The sequence below is a fragment of the Sminthopsis crassicaudata genome, chromosome 2 (assembly GCF_048593235.1).
Source record: "Sminthopsis crassicaudata isolate SCR6 chromosome 2, ASM4859323v1, whole genome shotgun sequence".
Taxonomy (NCBI): Eukaryota; Metazoa; Chordata; class Mammalia; order Dasyuromorphia; family Dasyuridae; genus Sminthopsis; species Sminthopsis crassicaudata.
This window is the reverse complement of record NC_133618.1, coordinates 26,221,847-26,242,485: the sequence shown is the minus strand read 5'-3', so window position 1 is coordinate 26,242,485 and position 20,639 is coordinate 26,221,847. Positions and strand designations below refer to the sequence as shown.

The 20,639-nt window shown below is 38.0% G+C and overlaps 1 protein-coding gene across 1 annotated transcript; it reads right to left on the bottom strand.

Annotated features, from left to right (window-relative positions):
• Positions 1–26: 26 nt before the first annotated feature.
• On the bottom strand, positions 27–12,429 carry LOC141552604 (H-2 class I histocompatibility antigen, alpha chain-like). Its single transcript, XM_074284688.1, has 5 exons — positions 12,246–12,429; positions 11,554–11,820; positions 10,310–10,588; positions 10,073–10,189; positions 27–148 (listed from the first exon to the last, which is right to left on the bottom strand). Exons 1-5 carry the CDS (start codon positions 12,427–12,429, stop codon positions 27–29), a joined length of 969 nt encoding a protein of 322 aa, XP_074140789.1.
• Between the last annotated feature and the right edge of the window lie 8,210 nt (positions 12,430–20,639).

The window sequence follows — 20,639 nt, the reverse complement described above, 5'->3', positions numbered from 1 at the left end:
ATCTCTTGGACCTTCTTCCTGGTGACTCACACTGGATGGTTCCAGTCTCCAAATTCCCTCTTCTCCAGGCCTAAACCAGTTTTTGAGGGCAGGTGCAAGGAATCAGCTCCACAGTAAGGATCAGCAAACACTTCGGGTCTTCTTGCTTCTGAAAGAGGAAAAAGTAGGGCATTGCGAGTGCTAAGTCCTTTTTACCCTCCAAACTCCATTATTCTCCAGTGGGGAATGGAACTCTTAAAGCCTTTTTTGACCTCCATCTAGGCTTGGCTCTCCCAGACTTTAGCCTTCTATTAAATGACAGCTGAGGTGCTATATAATTAGGCAGTACCTACTCTGGGCTTATGGGAATGAATGGAACGAAAGAGTCTGTGGCAGGAACAGGAAGCCCTAAGTTAAAGTCACTATAAACACTGCTGGGGCCCAGAGTGGGGAGGAGACATTTGTTCTCCTAAGAACATTAATTTCCTTCGACCTACACACGTTTCACTTTATCTCAAATAGCAGAACTAAGTGTGGTGGTGATGGGTGGAAGCTATGAGTGGGCAACACACAGTTCTTCAATATCGAGAAAAACTGAATTGTATCAGCCTGGGCATTCTTGAAAAACAAAAACAAATACAAAAATAAAAACAAAAACAAAAACAAAAAAAACCAACAAAACAAAACAAAACAAAAACCAGAAGACAAAAGGAAGATGCAATTGAATGGAAGAATGGTTCCCAGATTCTTGTTGGAGTGGTAAATAAAGGAATTGGTTTTATCATGGATTTGAATGCATTAAGAAACATTTTCATGGTGCAGCGTTCATCAATTAATCAACAAGCACTTTAAGCATTGTGTGCCAGAAACACTATTAAACAAATATTTGCAGAAGACTATTATGAAAATCAATGTTGTTTACGTGCCAATATATGTTGGACAGGATAAAGTGCTAGAGAAATTCTACGAATTCACTAAGACTTCTAAGTCTCTAAGTCTCTAAGGATACATTTTAACATCTGTTATTTCAGTTGAGGATAAGGGAGGCTGGCAAAAAATAGGTTAACAAATGTGATCCAGGGGCCAAAAAAGAGAGATATCAAAAGCTTGTAGAAGGTAAAGAATCATATCTTAAATACTTTATCATGAATACTTTCTATTAAAAGGCACTGGATAAAATTAGAATTAAATGTCATAATATGATATTCCTAGGCCTGGGCTGACCCTCATATTTTACTTCTGAGGAAACAGGCCAAAAGAGACAAAAAATCTTGTCCTAGGTCAGGTGAGGTTCTAGGGGAACAGATACTCAGGAGACTTTGTGCATCTTCAATTTGGAAAAACTATTGCTTATGAGCCCCCACCATTAAATTTACCATTAATAGGCAGACAGCTGACAAAGTAGCTCAAAGGATAGACATTTATTGAAATGGAATTGTAAGAATAGCAGTTACAAAATCTCTCTCCCCATTTCCTCCCTATTCCTATGGAGTGTACAACAGATTATAATCTCTCATGACCACTTGTGGCGTCAGAATAGTGGGCAAAAACTAGAGTATGCAAATACAAATATAAGGAACATACATGACAGAGGCAGCTCGTGTCCCTGACACTGTAGGGCCTAAATGTCATTCCCCCTTATAGTAGATTCCTCATGCTGTTCTCGTGTGGATGCACTGTTGCTACTTGTAGGTCACTCAGCTGAAATCTCAAGTAACAAAGTTTCTATGGACATATACTTTGACTCATTGGATACCATTCTTGGTAGGTGTGACATCTCCTACTGGGAAAGTTGTTTTGCTGTAAAACACTATGACTAATGGGTAGGGGGAGGAAGGAGAGAAATCCCCTTACCCTCAAAGGTTAGGGATAAGTTCCTCTGAAGATTGTTTTTTTCTTTGCTTCTAGAGGCCCTACTCTTTCGAATAGTCTTTTGTCTCACTTTTTTAAAGGCCACCAGGGTCATGACTGAAACAAGCTATTAAATGACTATCTGTCCTATAATTTTACCTATTTTTGATTATAAAAGTTTGCATATTTTATTAAGGAATAGCAATCTAGATATGCCTTTGCATTTTGTTTAAGACTTAAATACTTTGTTGGATCTATTTCGATTTCCTCCTTCTGTGATTCCATCAACTAGGTTAGGAAGAAATAATTGACTAGAGATGATTAACTTTCTACTTCAACTATAATAATAAAAAATAAAATTGATTACATTTTAACAATCTGGAAACGACTCGTTATTAATGTGAGAGTCATTCTTGAGTCAGCTGTTGATTTATAGTCAGATTATTAACTTTTTAGGATACAGATAAAAGTGGGAAAAAAATCTAGAAGAAATAATAAACAGGGAAAAAGGCACTGTGTATAATTATATTAACTTCAGCCTCAACTAATTATTTAAATGTTGAAATGAAAATAATTGAAGGATGGGCATTTATACAACTTATTGTCATCTCCCAAAGAAGTTTAGTTAGTATAAATGAAGTGTCATAATAAGGATATATTTGTGTATGATAGTTTCTGATAATTCTATTTTCTTTTATGAATCTGTCTTTTCATTTTGTAAATGTGATTTTCTTTTCTTTTTCTTGTTCAGGCTAAGTATTGGTTAATTGATTTTGTTAGTGTGCTAGAAAATAAAACTTCTTCCTGGTTTTGTTATTATTTCTATAGTCTTTTTATTCCCAAGTTTCTTTATTTCTCTTACAATTTTTAAGACTCATTTTTTTTGTATTGACATGTTAATTTTTTCATTTTCTAGTCTTTTGAAAATGTTATGTTGTTTGTTGATCTCTTTCTATTTTATTAATATAAGTTTTAGTTGTGAATCTCTCTGTGAAAATGGATTTAGCTATGTGTGATAATAATAATTAATAATTATGCACTCCACAAAATATATTGCATGTAATTACATCTTATATAGTTATGTATCAATTATAAATACATAATAATTATCTAGCAACAAAAGTTACTTCACAGTTATGTTCTCATTTTCTCCCCACAATAGTCCTGGGAAATAGGTACCATCTTTAATCTCATTTTATCTTTTTTATTATTATTAATGATATTATTAATCTCAGAAAACTGAAATTAATGGAGATTAAGTGACTTTTCCAGGCTCACATACCTAGTAAACATTTTAACAGGATTTTAACTGATGCTTTCTGCCTCCAGGCCAGAGCTTTATCTGCTTGTCAATTGTTATTTTCCTTTTATTATCATTCTCTTTAATACAATTATTCATTATTCCTATGACTTCTTTTTTGAGTGTTATTACTTAGTTAAATTTGGGTCTTTGTTTTTTATATATCCTTCATTTTAATTTTATTCCATTATTATTTGTAAAAGATGTGTTTTTATTTTTGGCACTTAAAAATTGTCTCCATTGATCAATAAATATTTATTAAATGTCTATTCTAGGGGCAGCTAGGTGGTGCAGCTGATAGAGCACCAGCCCTGAAGTCGAGAACTTGAGTTCAAATCTGGTCTCAGACACTTAACACTTTCTGGCTGTGTGACCCTGGGCAAATCATTTAATCCCAGTAGCCTCAGGGGAAAAAAAAAGTCTCTTCTATGCCAGGCTATGTGCCCAACATTGAAGATACAAAACAAGAAATGAAACAGTCTCTGCCTTTAAGGAACTTACATTCTATTGAGGACAACATGGATATATAAAAGTATTTAATAAATAATAAATAATTATTATATATACTAAATTATTATATATACTAAATAATATAAGATCATTTCAGGCACTAGAACTTGAAAGATTTTAGGAACTCCTCATGGAACATTTATGATTTCCTTATTTCTTAGTACATGATAGAAGTGATGTTACGATGGCATTTTTAGAATCCTTTAGGGAAAAACCCACTGTTTTGAATTTATTATTCAAAAATTTCTACAGGTTGGTCAACTATGTTTTTTCCAGTGGTTTCTTTAGCTTTGCATTTTCTTTATTGTTGGATTTATTCAGCTCTTAGAAAGGAATATTAAAATCTATTATTATTGCGATCTTACACTATTATTGTGTTACTATCTATAAATACCATTTTATTTTGGCAAATCATTTAAGTTTGCTTTTGAGAGGTAGAATCTATATCAGTTTGTGTATACATGTTATTATTGCTACTGTTATTGTTCTTTTTGAAACTGAGTCACCCTATCTTAGTCCTTTAGGTAGGGATTGCTGATTGGCACTGAAGCTTTAACTTGTTCTGTTTTTTTTGTCTGTACTTCTCTTAAGGCCTTCTGGTGGTCCTCAGACTCCCTATATCATATGCTGGGCTTACTCCGCTTTTGTTCACTTATTTTTTAGTCATATCTGACTCTTTGTGGCCCCAATTAGGGTTTTCTTGACAAAGATATTGGATTGCTCTGCCATTTCCTTCCCCAACTCATTTTATAGGTAAGGAAACTGAGGCAAACAGAGTGAAGCTTGCTCAAGGTCACAATTAATAAATGTCTGAGGTCAGATTGGAACTCAGGAAGAGGAGTCTTTTTGCACCAGATCCAGTGCTCTAGCTACAGTACCACCTACCTTTTTTTTACTAAGTCTCAAAACCGAACCCAAGTCCTCCACTAGGCAGGGATTTTAGGTATGGGTTACATACCTGGCTGGTACATATATTTTAAGTAATTTTTAAAAACTGTCATGGAACAGCTAGGTAGTGCAGCAGATACTTCACTGACTCTGGAGTCAGGAGAAGCTAAACTCAACTCAGGCCTCAGACACTTAACTAGCTGTATGATGGGGGCAAATCTCAACCCTGATTGCCTCCAAAAAATTATCTGATGCTTCAGGCATACTATAAGCCTTATTCTTGTGCTTAACATGAGCTGTTTTATATTACTGTCTTGCCTGGATAAATGAAATTCCTTATTTTTTCCTTCACCCTAAACCTAGAATTTTGTTTCACTACCTTGTTTTTACCCATATGCATCTATATTTAAAACATTTTTTCTTTTAAATTTCCTCTTTCAGTATGAAGTTAATAATCACCCACAAGCATGAATGTTTCCTCATGTAAAGAATCAAAAAGAGGATCTGTAAAATCAGGGAGTTGGACTCGATAGCCTCCTACCTCCATTCTAGTTATGAATTTTTCATCCCATGACTATACGAATCTTAAACTATGAATTATTCAATATAATTTGTAAGTGCCTATTAATGACAAAATTACTATGTCTTCATCCCCCTTTGAACTTTTTTTTTGTTTTTATCTGTGTATTTTAATGCTTTATTGATGCTCTCTTTATTCTTTCTTTTATCTAATCTCTATGTAACTTTTTTCCCCTCTTCTCTTCCCCCTCCCTTGTCTCACCCGGTAGAAGTCTTCCTTTGGGTCAAATAAACAAATCAAACCAGCTCTTTACCATATTAGTCATGATCAGACATGGATGGCCATCACACACCTAGAAGTGAATGGCAGATCTCATTATTAGTCTTCTGAAGTCATGGTTGCACAATGCATCAATCACTTCTGTAATCCTTCAAAGTTGTGTTCCTTTACATTATGATGGTCATCTGAAAATAGTTCTCCTTCTTGGATTTTGTCTCTTGTGAACTATTATTTTTCTTTCTGCATTGCAATTACTTCATGAAGAATGTAGTATGTAGTGTCCGGACTAGATCTCTGGAGGATCTCGGTACCAGCTCGAGTCCTTGCTCATAGGTGAGGAGAGAAGAGGCGGGACTCACATGAATGGTCAAACATGGAATCCGCTTATTCCAAATTCTCTCAGCCTTATATACCCTAATACTTCCTTATGTAGCTATAGCACTGTTCATGCACTATATACTGTGTATGCGGGACCACATAAACAACTTGCTATTGTGTATAGATGTCTCTTTGCCACTTGATATAGCTTTGCTTTAATTACAATACAGGTTGTCCTGCCCCCTGACTTCTCAGGAAGGCCGAGAGCCCTTGAAGAGGATGGAGAGCTGAACCAGACACAGCAGCAGGGTTCCTTTTTCTGGACTCTCCCAGGTTTCCCCACCGTCTGTGGCCCTCTACAGTAGTATGGGGGCAGCTAGATGGTGCAGTGGAGAGAGTACTAGCCCTGGAGTTAGAAGAACATAGTATGGTTGATAGCTATGAAAAGTTTTCCTTCTCTCCTTTTCTTTTCAGTTAAAGCCTTTTTTGATTAGATTCTCAAGGCTCCAGCAGATACACTCATTCCCGTCCTTGTTAGGTGTGTTCCAGTCCTATAATACTTATATTTTAAAATACTCCAAAGACCCAGATCCTTCCTCATATACCATATTTAAATTTTTTTTTTTTACAAGGCAATTGGAGTTAAGTGACAGGTCCTGGGTCACACAATGAATTATATCTAGTGTCTGAGGTTGTATTTGAACTCAGATTCTGCTGTGCTTTATCCTGTGCCAAAGTGTTGCCCCTCACGCACCATCTTTCTGGCCAATTGTCTGTTTTCCAGCTCTTCCTTTCTCATCTGAATCTTTTACCTTCTATAGGTGGCAACGACAAGGAAATCGCTGTGGTCCCGAGATATTCCATTTCAAGCCAACTGATCTCCAGCAGCTGCTTTGTGCCACTCACTGAGCTCAGTGCTGGGGATACTCAGAAGGCCAAAAACAATCTCTGTTCTCAAGGAGCTCCAGTGTAACAGGGGATAGGAGACAGTGTGAACAAGGTACAGAGAGAACAAAATGGAGACACCATGAAGGGAGGGCGCTGAGGTTAAGGAGCACCAGGAAAGCCTCCTTCTAGCAGAGGGGATTTTAATAGCGACCTGAAAGAAGCCAGAGCAGTAAAGAGGAAGCAGTGAGGAAGGAGAGAGATCCAGGCATGGGGGAGTAGGCTTCAGAGAAGGACACTTCCCAGTGTCCTTGATGTGAGTAAATAAATGTGAGTAATGCCCGCCAGGGAGTAATGCTGTTTATTAAGCAGGCAATGTGATCTCGTCATTTTAATTTATTGCAGCATTGTCCATAAATGCTTCCTACAGAGAAGTTCCATTCCAATTGTTTTCCAACTGAATTATGTCCCTTGTCCCCATCTCCTTGCCTGTAGTTCTCATGATCTCCCAATTTATTTACTCACAACTCAAGATCTCCCACCAGAGGGCAGCCTATGCTAAACTGGCGGCCGCGTGCCTTTGGTGTTTCTGTTCTGTCACAAAATATGTGTGTGTGTGTGTGTGTGTGTGTGTGTGTGTGTGTGTGTGTGTGTGTGTGTGTGTGTCTCCCTCTGTCCCTGTATCTCTCTATGTCTCTCCCTGTCTCTGTCTCTGTCTCTCTCTGTCCCTGTATCTCTCTCTGTCTCTCTCTCTCTTTGTCCCAGGCTCTATTTGTCTGTCTCTTCTTTTCTCCTGTGTTCTTTATCACTTGATGGCTCTCTCCCTGCCTGGCTCTGTCCCAGCCTCTAGTACAAAGGTTGCTCACTCTTCCCTGTAGCAGGTTCCTGGGTCTCTTGACCTGAAAGACAAATAGAAAAAAACTACAGAAATCCCACAGTCTGGGAGGGGCCTGAAAAGATGCTTATTCATTCTCCTGTTTCAGACAGGACCACAGGGACTCAGACTGAGATCTGCCTCTCTTCAGTTAGGCTGGGAACTGGCAGTGAAGGCAAAAATGATAATTCCCCTTCTACTTTATACTGAAGGTCTACAATGATTCTTCTGGGCTGGTTAGATTGATCTAAGTAGAAAAATAATAGGGGACATTTGTTCAGAAACATAAGGTTTTCAAAGTATATTATATATTATACATATTAATTCACCACAACATTGAGAATATTATTTTATCTATGATTTTACAGATGAACAAACTTGAGGGTCTTCACATAAGTGTTTTGTTTGTGGTCACAAAGCCAGGAGTTATCTGGAAGTGATTCATACCTTCGTCTCTCTTGACTCCAAAGCTACTCTCCTTCCTACCAAAATTTGTGGCCTTTCATAAGAAAAAATTCCTTCCTTCCTTCCTTCCTTCCTTCCTTCCTTCCTTCCTTCCTTCCTTCCTTCCTTCCTTCCTTCCTTCCTTCCTTCCTTCCTTCCTTCCTTCCTTCCTTCCTTCCTTCCTTCCTTCCTTCCTTCCTTCCTTCCTGATTGTTGTTAAAGTATAAGTTAAATACAATATATGTATACTTGTCCATACAGTTATTTTGTTGTACAAAAAGAATCAGACTTTGAAATAGTGTACAATTAACCTGTGAAGGAAATCAAAAATGCAGGTGGATAAAAATAGAGGGATTGGGAATTCTATGTAGCGATTCATAGTCAACTCCCAGAGTTCTTTTGCTGGGTGTAGCTGGTTCAATTCATTACTGCTCTATTGGAACTGATTTGGTTCATCACATTGTTGAAGAGGGCTTTGTCCATCAGAATTGATCATCATATATTATTGTTGTTGAAGTCTATAATGATCTCCTGGTTCTGCTCATTCCACTCAGCATCAAGTCTCTCCAGGCCTCTCTGAAATCCTCCTGCTGGTTGTTTCTTACAGAACAATAATATTCCATAATATTCATATGCCACAATTTACTCAGCCATTCTCCAATTGATACCAGTAAAGATTTGAATCCTCTTCAATTAAGTGTTAGAGAGTTGCCTGGGAATCTGAGAATAACTTGTTCAGGATCATACAGCCAGTAGGTGTCACACATGAAACTTGAATTCAAGTCTTTCTATCTTTATCATAGGATTTTAATTTATTAACATTTTGCTTCTTATTTTGATCCTAAAAAGTACTTAATAAATATTCTTAATAAGATAAAAAGGATGAATGACTTATTTATGAGCATCCAGCAAAGATAGTTTGATCACTAAGTATCATCAAAGTTTTTGATGATTCAAATTTGATACATCAGATTTGGAGATGATTCCAAGCCAGGAGAGATTTCTAATGTCATCTAAAGATTATAAGGAAAACCAATGGCCAACTCAGATCCTAAAAGGTCTTAATTTTAAAATTTATTTACTAGTTTTTTGGTATTTAAATTTATTAGATTATGATTTACATTTTTCCTTCTCTCCTCTCACTCCTCCCCAAGATGGCAATCTGAGATAGGTTATACATGTATAATCATATTAAACATATTTCCACATTAGTCACATTGTGAAAAAATAAGAACAAAAGGAAAAACCATGAAAAAGAAAAAAAAAAAAACAGCACCAAAGGTGAAATTAGTATGCTTCAATCTGTGTCCAAATCACATAGTTCTTGCTTTGGATGTGGACGCCATTTCCCATCACGAATCTTTTAGAAATATCTTAGATTATTGTGTTGCCAAGAAAAACCAAAGTATCAAAATTGATCATCCACATAATGTTACTCTTCAAAAAAAATCTTTAAAGGGGCAGAACAAGAGGCAGAATATAGTAAGATGAAATTTCATAGGAGTTTTTATATATTGTGGCACTCCAATGGAATAAACTTCTATGAAAGCTGGGACTATTTTTCCTTTTGTGTATGTGTTACAAGAGTCTAGCAGTACACTAATTGATCCTTGGCAAATGCTTATTAGGTTAGATTGGATCAGATTGGAATATAGATAAATAAATTAAGTCTCATAGTTAAATTAAAAATAGCAGTAAGTATAAGGCATATGTGTACATATGTAAATACACACTATATTTTCTGGGAAGTAAAGACCTAAGGATTTTAGTAGAGGGAAAGCTTGATATTTCAACAATGTGACTTGACCTTGTGACAGGAAAAAAACCCCAGAGTAGTCTCCAACTGCATTCATAATTAATCATCAATAATTATGACCATAATTAAGAATTAATGGCATTTATGTAGCATTTCAAGCTTTGGATGACATTTTACATGCATCACACAACTGTGAAGTAAGTGTTATTATTTTTCCCTTTTGCAGATAAACATACTAAGATCTTGGAGATGTTGACTTGGCCAGGAGCTCATTGAGAAATTTTTTGACCAAGTATAGTTTAGACTGCCTAACTTCTGTGTCCCATTTTTATTCCAAGATTCTGGAATTCTTTTTTCAAAACATTTTCCTACAACCAATTATTGCATTTGTTAATACACAATATCTCATCTCCTTGTCAGCTCCCCATTCAATACCTTTCTGTTACCTCTCTCTCATTACATGCAAACCTGTACACCATTTCTTCCATGCTTTGAGGGCTCCAGCACAGCTCAGCAATAGGATGATGGCCAACACTATGCCCAGTGCCAGGAACCAAGATTTCTCCTTTGTGAGCTTTCCAGGGACTGTTGGGAGAAAAGGTAGATTATAATTGGATTTATGTTCAGTGGAAGAAGGAGAAAGGAAATGAAACTACACCCTGGTCTCCTGGGGAAATGATGAGTCTGCCTGGCTTAAGCATTCACCTGAATACACAACAGGGGTCTTCAGCTCAACGTGTTCCACCACACAAGTAAAATTCATTCCTGGGTCTTCTGGTGGGAGCTCTAAGGTAATGTGGAGGTAGAAGGTGGAATCCATATTGGGCAGGATGCCACTGGAAGTCTCCTTTCCCCACACACCCAGCTCTCCATTCTTCTCCCACTGCAGCAGGATGGAGCGTGGGTAGAAGCCTGTGGCTGTACAGGAAAGAATGATGCTGCCTTCTGTGTTGACATGGTGAGATACGGTCACCTCGGGGGGTACTGGGAACAGAGTTCAAGGAAGAAGTCTTCATGTTATAATTTAAGTGAATATTTGATGCTTCCCTTGTCTCTATTAATTTTCCCTGAGCATCCTTTATCTTGTTTGACCACAATTGGTCCATTATCTCTTCAAAGTAGCATGATAAGTTATAACCCTTTGTATTTTCTTGGACACCTAAAAAGTGTCACATAAACACTAATTATAGCATCAGAATCTGTTGGTGTTGATGGCCATATCAACAATATTCTAAACCAAATTCAAGTAGAATCTTTTTCAGATTCTTCCCATGATTTCATCAGTGGGAACCATTTTAATGAAGATTACAGACCCTTTATGCTATAACAAAAATGTTATTCTTGTGTTTGTCACTGCCACCCCAAACTCCAACAAAATAAAAATAAAACATTACATGATGGTTATTACAAAATCTTCTGATTATGATGTTCTAAATTTGGCTAGATGTCTTACTAGTCCATCATTCTTGGAGTTGTATGTATAGTTTTTCCAACTTGGTAGAAAATAACCGAATATGTATTCACTTTGCTATTTTGCAGCCCCTTGAGGGGGCTGACAAGAGGAGATTAAGTTTAGCAGAAGGAATAGAAGGAAAGATAGAAGGAAAAAAGGAAAGAAAAAGAAAAAAAGGAGGGAAGAAAAAGGATAGAGAACAAGAATGGCAAAAGAAAAGAAAGAAGAAAAAGTAGAAAGAGAAAAAAAGGACAAAAAAGAAAGGAAAAGAAGTAGAAAAAAGGAGATGAAGTGGAAATAAGAAACAAGGAAATAAGAAAGGAAGAAAAAAAAGAAACTCAATTTTTCTCTCATTTCTCTGACTTTCACATTGTAAGATGGGGTTATGGTCAAAAGTCCTGCATCTTGCCTGTTTCTCTGGGGTTCCAAATTACTACACAGAATGAAGGAGATGACTGGACCTCCTGGGAGGAATTGGGAAGAAGCAAACACTCACCATTATCCCTTATGCTTCTGTATCCCATGATTTTCCTCATAAAGTCAACACAGTATTGATTCATGTAGCGTTTCCTCAGATCAGTCCAGAAGGGGCTCTCCAGAATGTGCTGGTATTGCTTGACTTCAGGCTTCAGGTACTCCCATTGCCCAACTTCTTCATCTATCCTGTAGATTTCCTCTCCATCCCAAATTATATGGACATGGCTCTTTACCTTGATGTCACTGTCTATTTCACAGTCTGCAAGGAGCTGTGCTGTGTGATTTCCTGTGAAGGGATATTGGGGTAGGTTCCTCTAGGACTGGTGAAAAGGGAGAGATTAGTGACTAGGATCAGTTGCAGCCCATCCCTAAATTGAGGTCTCAGACAAGGGCACCCATGCTCTGAGTTCAGGTTTATTGATTTTAAAAGTTTGGAAAATAGTTAAAGTTCTTCGGTGAAAGGTAAAAAGTGTCTTAGAAGGATTATAGAAAGAGATTGCACAACCCAGGATATACAATCAAGTGGATGAAGCCTAAGGCTCAGGAATTCTTTAATGCTTTCTCCAAGTTAATAAATAAAAATGAACTGGGACCAAAAACATCCATTTCAGTGGAATGATCTACTGGGGATGGATCGACTGGATTTGGAAGAGAAATAGACAAGGTAATGATGAAAAGAAGGTTGGGGGGAGATGAATGGGTCTGACTTACTGTTAGGGTTTGTATCATTCATTGCTAAGAAATGCATCATCCAGCGGAAATGTTGCTCATGGTCCACCAATAAATTGCGCTTCTGGATAATGTAATCCTCTCCCAGTGCTTCAGTGATCCAGGGTATCTTGATAATAAGTTGCTGGTTTTCTTTGTTATAGAATCCCACTTCAACTTCATCCATTAAGCTAATTGCACTTAGTTCAAAGAGAGAATAGGTTGTACCCACTGCAATGAACTGACCCACATGCCTGTGGTGTACTGAATTATGGGAAGGAAGAGAAGAAGAGAAAATGGTATTTCAGATTGGGGTTAACAGAGGATCAGTGATTCCTCTCATCCATTCCTTTGCCTTTCCTCTGCACCCCATCATCAGTATCGGTAACTACAAATAATTCTAAAATCTTAAATATCCAAATCTTAGTCTGTCTGTCTCCCTTGTACTCCAAGTATCACCAGTTATGTGGTGGATATTATTATTATTATTTTTCCAGTCTAGTGTTTTTATTTTTATTTATTTATTCATTTATTTATTCATTTTATAATTATAACTTTTTTTTTTACAATACATATGCATAGGTAAATTTTTACAACATTATCCCTTGTACTCCCTTCTGTTCTGAATTTTCCCCCTCCTTCCCTCCACCCCCTCCCCTAGATGGCAGGCATTCCCATACATATTAAATATGTTACAGTATATCCTAAGTACAATATATATGTGCAGAACCGAATTTTGTTGTTGTTGTTGTTACAAAGGAAGAATTGGATTCGGAAGGTAAAAATAACCTGGGGAGAAAAACAAAAAATGCTAACAGTTTACACTCATTTCCCAGTGTTCCTTCTCTGGGTGTAGCTGATTCTGTCCATCATTGATCAATTGGAATTGGATTAGCTCTTCTCTATGTTGAAGATATCCTATGTGGTGGGTATTAGAAATGGGATTCATACCTAGTTATGTGGTGGATAGAGTGCTGTGCTTGTAGTCAGGAAGACCTGAATTCAAATCCAGATTTAGCCACTTACACTCTTTAAGATTCAGTTTCTTCATCCATAAAACTGGTATTATAATTATACTTATTTTTCTGATGTTCTAATGATCAAATGAAATATTTGTGAAGCACTTAGCACAGGGCCTGCAACATAGTTGAGGCTTAATAAATACTTATTTGAAAAAAGAAACTTTTCTTTGGACATTTCTAGTTAGATTGCTTATAGGTAACTGAAACTCAACAAGTCAAAAACAGAACTCATTATCTTTCCAGCTAAACCACTCGTCTTCCTTACTTTCAATTTCTGTCAAAAACACCACTAATATTCCAATGACTCAGGTTTATAATCTCACATTCATTCTCTCTCCCTCCTCTCCTCCATCAAATAATATCTGATCATTGACTTAGTCTGACTGATTTTATCCCAGAACTTCTCTCAAATCCATTTCTTTCTCTCCATTTACACCCCAGGCCCCCCCAGTTTTAACCTTCATCCTCTTTCACCTGAACTTTTGCAACTTCCTCCCAATGTTTCTTTTCTTCAGATCTCTTTCCTCTAAAATCAGTCTTTTGCTAAATTATCTTTTTGCTAAAGCTCATCACTGATTTTCTTTAAACAGCTCCAGTGGTTCCTTTATTGCCTCTAGGATAAAATACAAACTTTTCAAACTAAGGGCATTTTACGCTATTCATAACCTGGATCTGCCTTACTCTTGGAGGTTTTTTTCATAGGCCTCTCCTAGTACAATTGACATGTCAAACAAATCAGTCCACTTATTTTTCAAAACCGCCGTTCTATCCAGCAGGTTTTTTGTTGTGATTATCTTCTCAGCCTACAGTGTAATTCCTTATCACTTCCAGTTTTGAGAATCCCTAAATTTCTCTAAACTACAGTCCAGATTTATCTCTTATAAGGTATTCCCTAATTTCTGTATCTATTAGTGTTCTACCCCAATCAGAAATTGACTTGTATTTAATTATACACGGTATGATTATGTATGTCCTTGGGAGAAGGGAGTGCTTGCTATAACACATGGTACATAGTAGGGAATTTATGTGATATACATGAAAGAGCTTTGACTTTGGAAACAGAAGAACTAAGTTTGAATCCCATTTCTAATACTACTTGTGTGACTTTGGGAAGTTACATAACCTCTCTGGGTCTCAGTTTCCAAATTTGTAAAATGACAAGGTTGGACTTTATGACCTTTCAGGTCCCTTTCTATTCCCTCATACATTCTCTCCTCTTCACTCCCATAGCCTTGACCCTAGTTTGAGTCCTCTCCCCTACAATAGCTCCTCACTTGTCTTCATCCCATTGCTCTTTCAGCTGCCAAAATGATTTCTCTAAAGCATTCCTCTGACTATATTACTTTCCTCATTAATAAACTCCAAGATCTTTCTCTTACCTCAAGGATAAAGTTCTTTTCTTGGTATTTAAAACCTTTTAGAGTGTGGATACTTCTAGTCTTTTCTCATGGCTTCATACTTACTCCTCTCCCTCATTCAAGTACAGCTTACTTGCTGTTCCCCACACTTGAACTCTATCCAGTTCCCCATCCTGCCTTTGTCCTCTCTGTCTTTGACTTCCACTGCCTGGCTTCCCTGGATTCCTTCGAGTCTCAGTTAAAATGTTATCTCTGGGAAGCCTTTCCCAGCACCCACAATTGCCAGAGCTTTCCTCTCCTAAATAACCTTTTGTCTACTCTGAATGTATCTTGTAGGCATCTTTTTATTTATGAGTTATGTCCCCCATTATAATGTAGGTTCCTTGGAGTCAGAGACAGATTTTATTTGCTTTATCCTTGGGACTTAGAATGTTAGTTGAAGTATACAAATTGTTCAATAAATACTTGTTGAATGACTTATTGGCTAACGTGAAAACAATGGCTGAGCTTCCCCCATCAGACCCAAATCTCGATGGTCTCCCTCTTCTCTATCTGATCCCTTTCTCCTTAGACTTACCTGCCTGGGTCAGAATGAGGAACCAAGCTGAAGAGAGCCATCCCCACCTCCTCTGACACGCCATGATCTTCAGGATGGGGCTGCCCAATGTGTCAACCACATACTGGGTGTGGAAGGTATTAAGCCCTGTGTTTGTGTCCCAGGCACTGCCTGAATGAAAATTGTAACCTCCTTTGTATATATAGCATATCTCCCTACCCTCTCTCCCCACCCAGAGTGGGTTTGGTTTGTCTGAGGCTGTCTTCCTGTCACCACTATGATGTCTGCTAAAAACCATAACTTTTTCTATCGAGAAGATTTAAGAAAGGAAGTGAAAGTCTGGGGTAAGAGCAGGGGGGGGGTCTAAGAGCATGGTTATTGTCTGGGGCCTGGAGATGGGCTGGTTCAGTGACCACCATCCAGCTGGTTTTCCTAAAGGGTGGTTGAACCTAGTAATTTTTAGATCTGAAATGATCACCAGGGAAACTTCATTCTGGAGGAGAAATACAGGAAAGAGAACCTATTACCTCTTTCCTTACACTGCCCTCAGGGAGTCCCCACTCTAATGGGACGATAGAATCCTTGATTTTAGGGAGTTCCTGAATTTATGGGGCAGATTTTAATGGAACTATGGCTATAAAAGTACTAGAAAAGTACTTCACATACATTATTATCCCATTTGATCCTCACAACAATGTTTGAGGTAGGTGCTCTTCTTTTATTTATTTTTCAGATTAAAAAAAAAAAAAACAGCACCTGAGAGAGATTAAATAGATTTCCCCAGACTGATACCATAGAACATTTCTAAGGAAGAATTGAGAGGTTATCTTGCTTTTGTTGGCATCTCGACACTGCCCCTCGATGTCTGATTGTTGTCCTGCCCCAGACAAAACTCCACAGAAATCCTTACAAACCAGCCAGCTTGCCCTCCCAAGGCCAGACTCCAGAAAAATCCGTAATCATTCACTGAATCAATCAAGTTCAGGTCTACATGGTCTGTAACCACATCATTCATCTAGTTCAGACATACTAAACATACCACAGAAATCAGCCAATAAGTAGCACCGACAGGATATAGAACAGAATATCGAATCAGAAACCTCAATATATCTTTCCTTTGACATAGTGTGTACATACTCTCCTTCTTTATTGTCCTTTGGGTTAACTTCTGATGAAATCAGGCCAATTATAATATCATTGAATTATATGAATCCCCTCCTACCCCTGCAGTGTGCTTTTCTGTATGGATTCTGGGTAAAGACATGTATGATTCCATCATCATCTTTTGGACCTTCCCATGTTAGCAAATTCCTTCTGTGATCTCAAAATCTATATATCATGTAATCAGATCCCATAAATAGCTTGGTCTTGTTTTGCTGGGCTGCTAACTCCTTTAGGGAACACAGTCTTGATGTTTGTGAGTGTTCTGACCCAAATGAGCAAATAAAGTATTATACACCAGATCTCTGAAAACTGCCCATTCCTTTTCTGCTCCACTACTGCCAATTTACCCCCCAAAGTTAGCAATGAATTGTTCCCTCTTAGAAAAGTGCTCTAATCTGTTGAAATTAATTCTTCTAGTAGGCTTTTTGCCTTGGGGCCAGCACTTTTGTTGAATGCAAATATTCAGCAGGGGAGGAGAAGTCTATGATCAGTCCAGAAACTCTGCACAACACATTGCCTGTGTCAGTCTCGAATCCTGTCTGTTTCTCCTCCTTACAATCACATAGTCTATGAAATGTTTGCTATGAGGGTGCATCCGTGCAATTTTATTGTATTTAGGTAAACAGAATAGCATCTTGGTGATGAGTTGGTGATGAGATGCACAATGGTAAGTGATCACTGCTGTTACTACACTCACAAACATCAAGACTGGTTTGATGAAAATGATGGGGAAATTCAGAAGCTGCTAAACAAAAAGCAAGAACTCCACAGGTGTACCAGCAGGATAGTTCATCCATCTCTAAGAAAGCAATATTCAAAAGTAGAATACAATCAAAACTTAGAGAAATGCAGGATTTTTGGCTAGGCAAGAAGGCAGATGAAATTCATTATTCTGCTAATAATAACTCAAAGCCCTTTAATGATACACTAAAGTCTATTTATGGGTGAAAGACCTATGGTGCATCCTACTAAGCAACTACTTAGTGCAAATGGAGCCACAGTGATTAGTGATAAGGACATGATCCTAGAGAGATGTGCTGAACATTACAGAGTGTTCTCAACAGGCCTTCAACAATCAATGCTGAAGCCACTGACCATTTTATTTAGGTTGAAATCGCTCTCTTCTGAAGTTTTAACTGAAAAGAGGCTTTGAAAGCCACTAGGCTACTTTGGTATGGCAAAACACCTGGTGCTAGTTCTATACCAGCTGAGATTTGCAAGCTAGAGAGTCCACTCCTAATACAAAAAGCTGACTGAAATTTTCCAGAATATAAGGCAAAAGAAGGTTATGCCCCAGGTGTTCAGAGATGCCTCCATTGTTCATCTCTTTAAAGATGAAGGGAATAATTTGTCCTGTGACAATCATGGTGTGTGTGTGTGTGTGTGTGTGTGTGTGTGTGTGTGTGTGTGTGTGTATTTCTCTTAGTTATTGCTGGCAAGATTCTTCTAGAGTCCTTTTTAATAGGTTGATCCTACACCTGGAAGAGGATCATCTGTAAAGGGCTGAAACTCTTGAGTTAATGCACTGAGGTGGGACAACTGAGCACTTAAAGCTAATTACTGATTGGACAATACTCTATAAGAATATGTTTGGAAAATGGCCCTTCCTACTATCCTGTGCTGGCCCAATCATTTGGTGTATACAGAGAATTGTGGGAGGGACTAGGGGGTGGAGTAAGATGAGCCAGAGTCACTTCTGGGCGGGGACAAAGAGGTGAGATCGTGGAGATGCTTTGCAGCCATTCCCTTCACTTCTACCTCTAAAGATCAAGAATAAGACTAAGGACTTTTGCTTATTCTGACTCCGACTGATTCTAAGGTATCCAGGGTGCTAATGTGGTCATCACAGTCATCTACTTGAGAGCCAGTATGGCTTTGGAAGGTTGACACAGTGTTTGTTGTCAGACAACTCCCAGAGCAATTCCAGGAGCAGAAGCAATTCCAGGAGCAGAATAAAGATCTGTATGCAACATTTGTAGATCTGACCAAGGCCTTTGAGAATACTGTCAATCACAAGGACTTGTGGAAAATAATGTCAAAATTTGGTTGCCAAGAGAAGTTGATCAGTATAGAAATTCATTCTACAACAATGGTTAATGCTTTCAAGCTTTCCAGTCACCAATGGAATGAAACGAGACTATCTGTTTGCTCCCATGTTTTCAGCCCTGTTGCCAGATACCTTTAATAAGAACAAACATGGCGTCAAAGTGGCAAACTCTTCAATTTAAAAAGTTTACAAGAAGGGGCAGCTAGGGGGCGCAGTGGATAGAGCACCAGCCTTGAATTCAGGAGGACCTGAGTTCAAATCTGGTCTCAGACACTTAATACTTCCTAGCTGTGTGACCCTGGGCAAGTCACTTAACCCTAGCCTCAAAAAAAAAAAAAAAAAAAAAAAAAAAGTTTACAAGAAAAAAACGAAAGTGGAGGGATTGCTGGTGCATGATTTTTTGTTTGCAGATGATTGTGCCTCTGAAGCTTAGATGCAACAAAGTGTAGATCGATTCTTTGCTACTTGTATTAATTTTGGCCTAAGAATTAAACCAAGAAAACATAGGCACTCCATCAGCCAGCACCACACTATCCATTTGTAGAACCATCAGTTACACAGCAAGTGAAGTAATATGGAATGCTGTGGATTAGTTCACTTACATGACCAAGTTTAAGTGACTGAAATGTTCTCACTTTATGCTACAACCTAGTATGACTTTGAGGAGAATGATGGATGCTTCATGCAAAGTAGAAAAAGAGGAAGAGATGGCTGATAAGAGGAGGAAGTAGATCAGACTAAACTAGAACACATAGAAAATTCCCTATAATTACCAGAGAGGACTTGGTTCCTTCATTTTTTTTCCTCAAGGGGTTTGATCTCAGGGCCCTCATTCTCTTGACATTTGACGTCATTTTCATTTCCAACTCCTTGGCCTTTGTAGCTTCTGAAATCCTGGTCACTTCCCCCAGTGGAGAGATGATGGCCCCTGTGTTTGAAAGTCAATCAGTGCCCGCTATTGTTATCTTCAGTGAACAAAGTCCAGCAACAAGGAGGTTTCTGGATAAGAACTTGGCCACAGAATAAAGTTCAGTGAGGGATTAAGGAGCTTCAAGGAGGAAGAGTTGGTTCATAAAATCTATGGAGAAAACTTTATCTGTCAACCCATTTTTCCGCACCTTTCTAGATAATATACATCTCTGTACAGCTGAATTTCAGGCATCCAGTGCAAGACCTGTTTGCCCAGCTCTTAGAGTTGTAGCTTCCCCTGATGTCTGGTTCAAGAACCACATTCTACCACCTTTCTTGGTCTCTTCCCTCTACCCTAAAACCCTTCCCCAAACCTTCCATCTTGTATATGTTTTAGATAAAGTCAAGATAATATAAGATAATGATAATAATGGTTAACATTTACACAGTCTACTATATGCCAGGCACTGTCCTACTTACTTTATCAAAATGATCTTATTTGATCCTCACAACAATCCTGGGAGTTAGGAGAAGTTATTATTCCCATTTTACAGCTGAGGAAACTGAGGAAAATAAGTCATTTTCACTTGGGTCTATTTCTTTGTGAACTCATATGGGATTATTTTAGCAAAGATACTGGAGTGGATTGCCATTTCCTTCTCCAGCTCATTTTACAGATGAGGAAACTGAGGCAAACAGGGTTACGTGACTTGCCCAGAGTCTCACGGCTAGTAAGTGTTTGAAACCAGATTTGAACTCAGGCCTTCCTGATTCTAGACTCAGCGCTCTATCCACTGTGCTAGTCATCCCCCAAGCCAGAGGACCTGGGTTCAAATGCCACATTTGTATGATCTTGGCAATTTATTAAATTCTGTAGACCCTCAGTTTCCTCATCTGTAAAATGAGAGGGCTGATCGAGGGTCACTGAGATCCTTTCCATTTTAAAAACTGTTATTCTAAATGTATTCATGTTAGTTCCACAACTTTTTATTTTTTGAGTTTATGCATCTTATGAGGATAAATCCAAAATTGTCATTCTCTCCTTATCAGCAGGGACATACACAGAACTTCAAAATGAACAGGTTCTTCCTTTTTGTTTCATGAACAAACATTTAATGAGGACTTATTAAATACATTAGATGTTTATGTATACATCTTTGATCTCTTCACACACACATATAAACATATATAGATGCATTTATATGTATATAGTACACTTCACACACACACACACACACACACACACATATATACACATACTCATAGACTATTCTTAGGGGGCTGTGAGTTGTCCTTCAACTTGGTTGAATGAAAGTCAAGTTCATTTGCCTGTCACATAAA

Bases quoted from the DNA above. Each gene is read 5' to 3' on its own strand.
- LOC141552604 (XM_074284688.1), bottom strand. From the start codon at position 12,429: ATGGATGAAGTTGAAGTGGGATTCTATAACAAAGAAAACCAGCAACTT. The intron at 11,821-12,245 runs GTAAGTCAGACC...ATCCCTTCACAG, and splicing joins GAATGATACAAACCCTAACA to GAAATCACACAGCACAGCTC. The intron at 10,190-10,309 runs GTGAATGCTTAA...TTCTCCCAACAG, and splicing joins GACCCCTGTTGTGTATTCAG to TCCCTGGAAAGCTCACAAAG.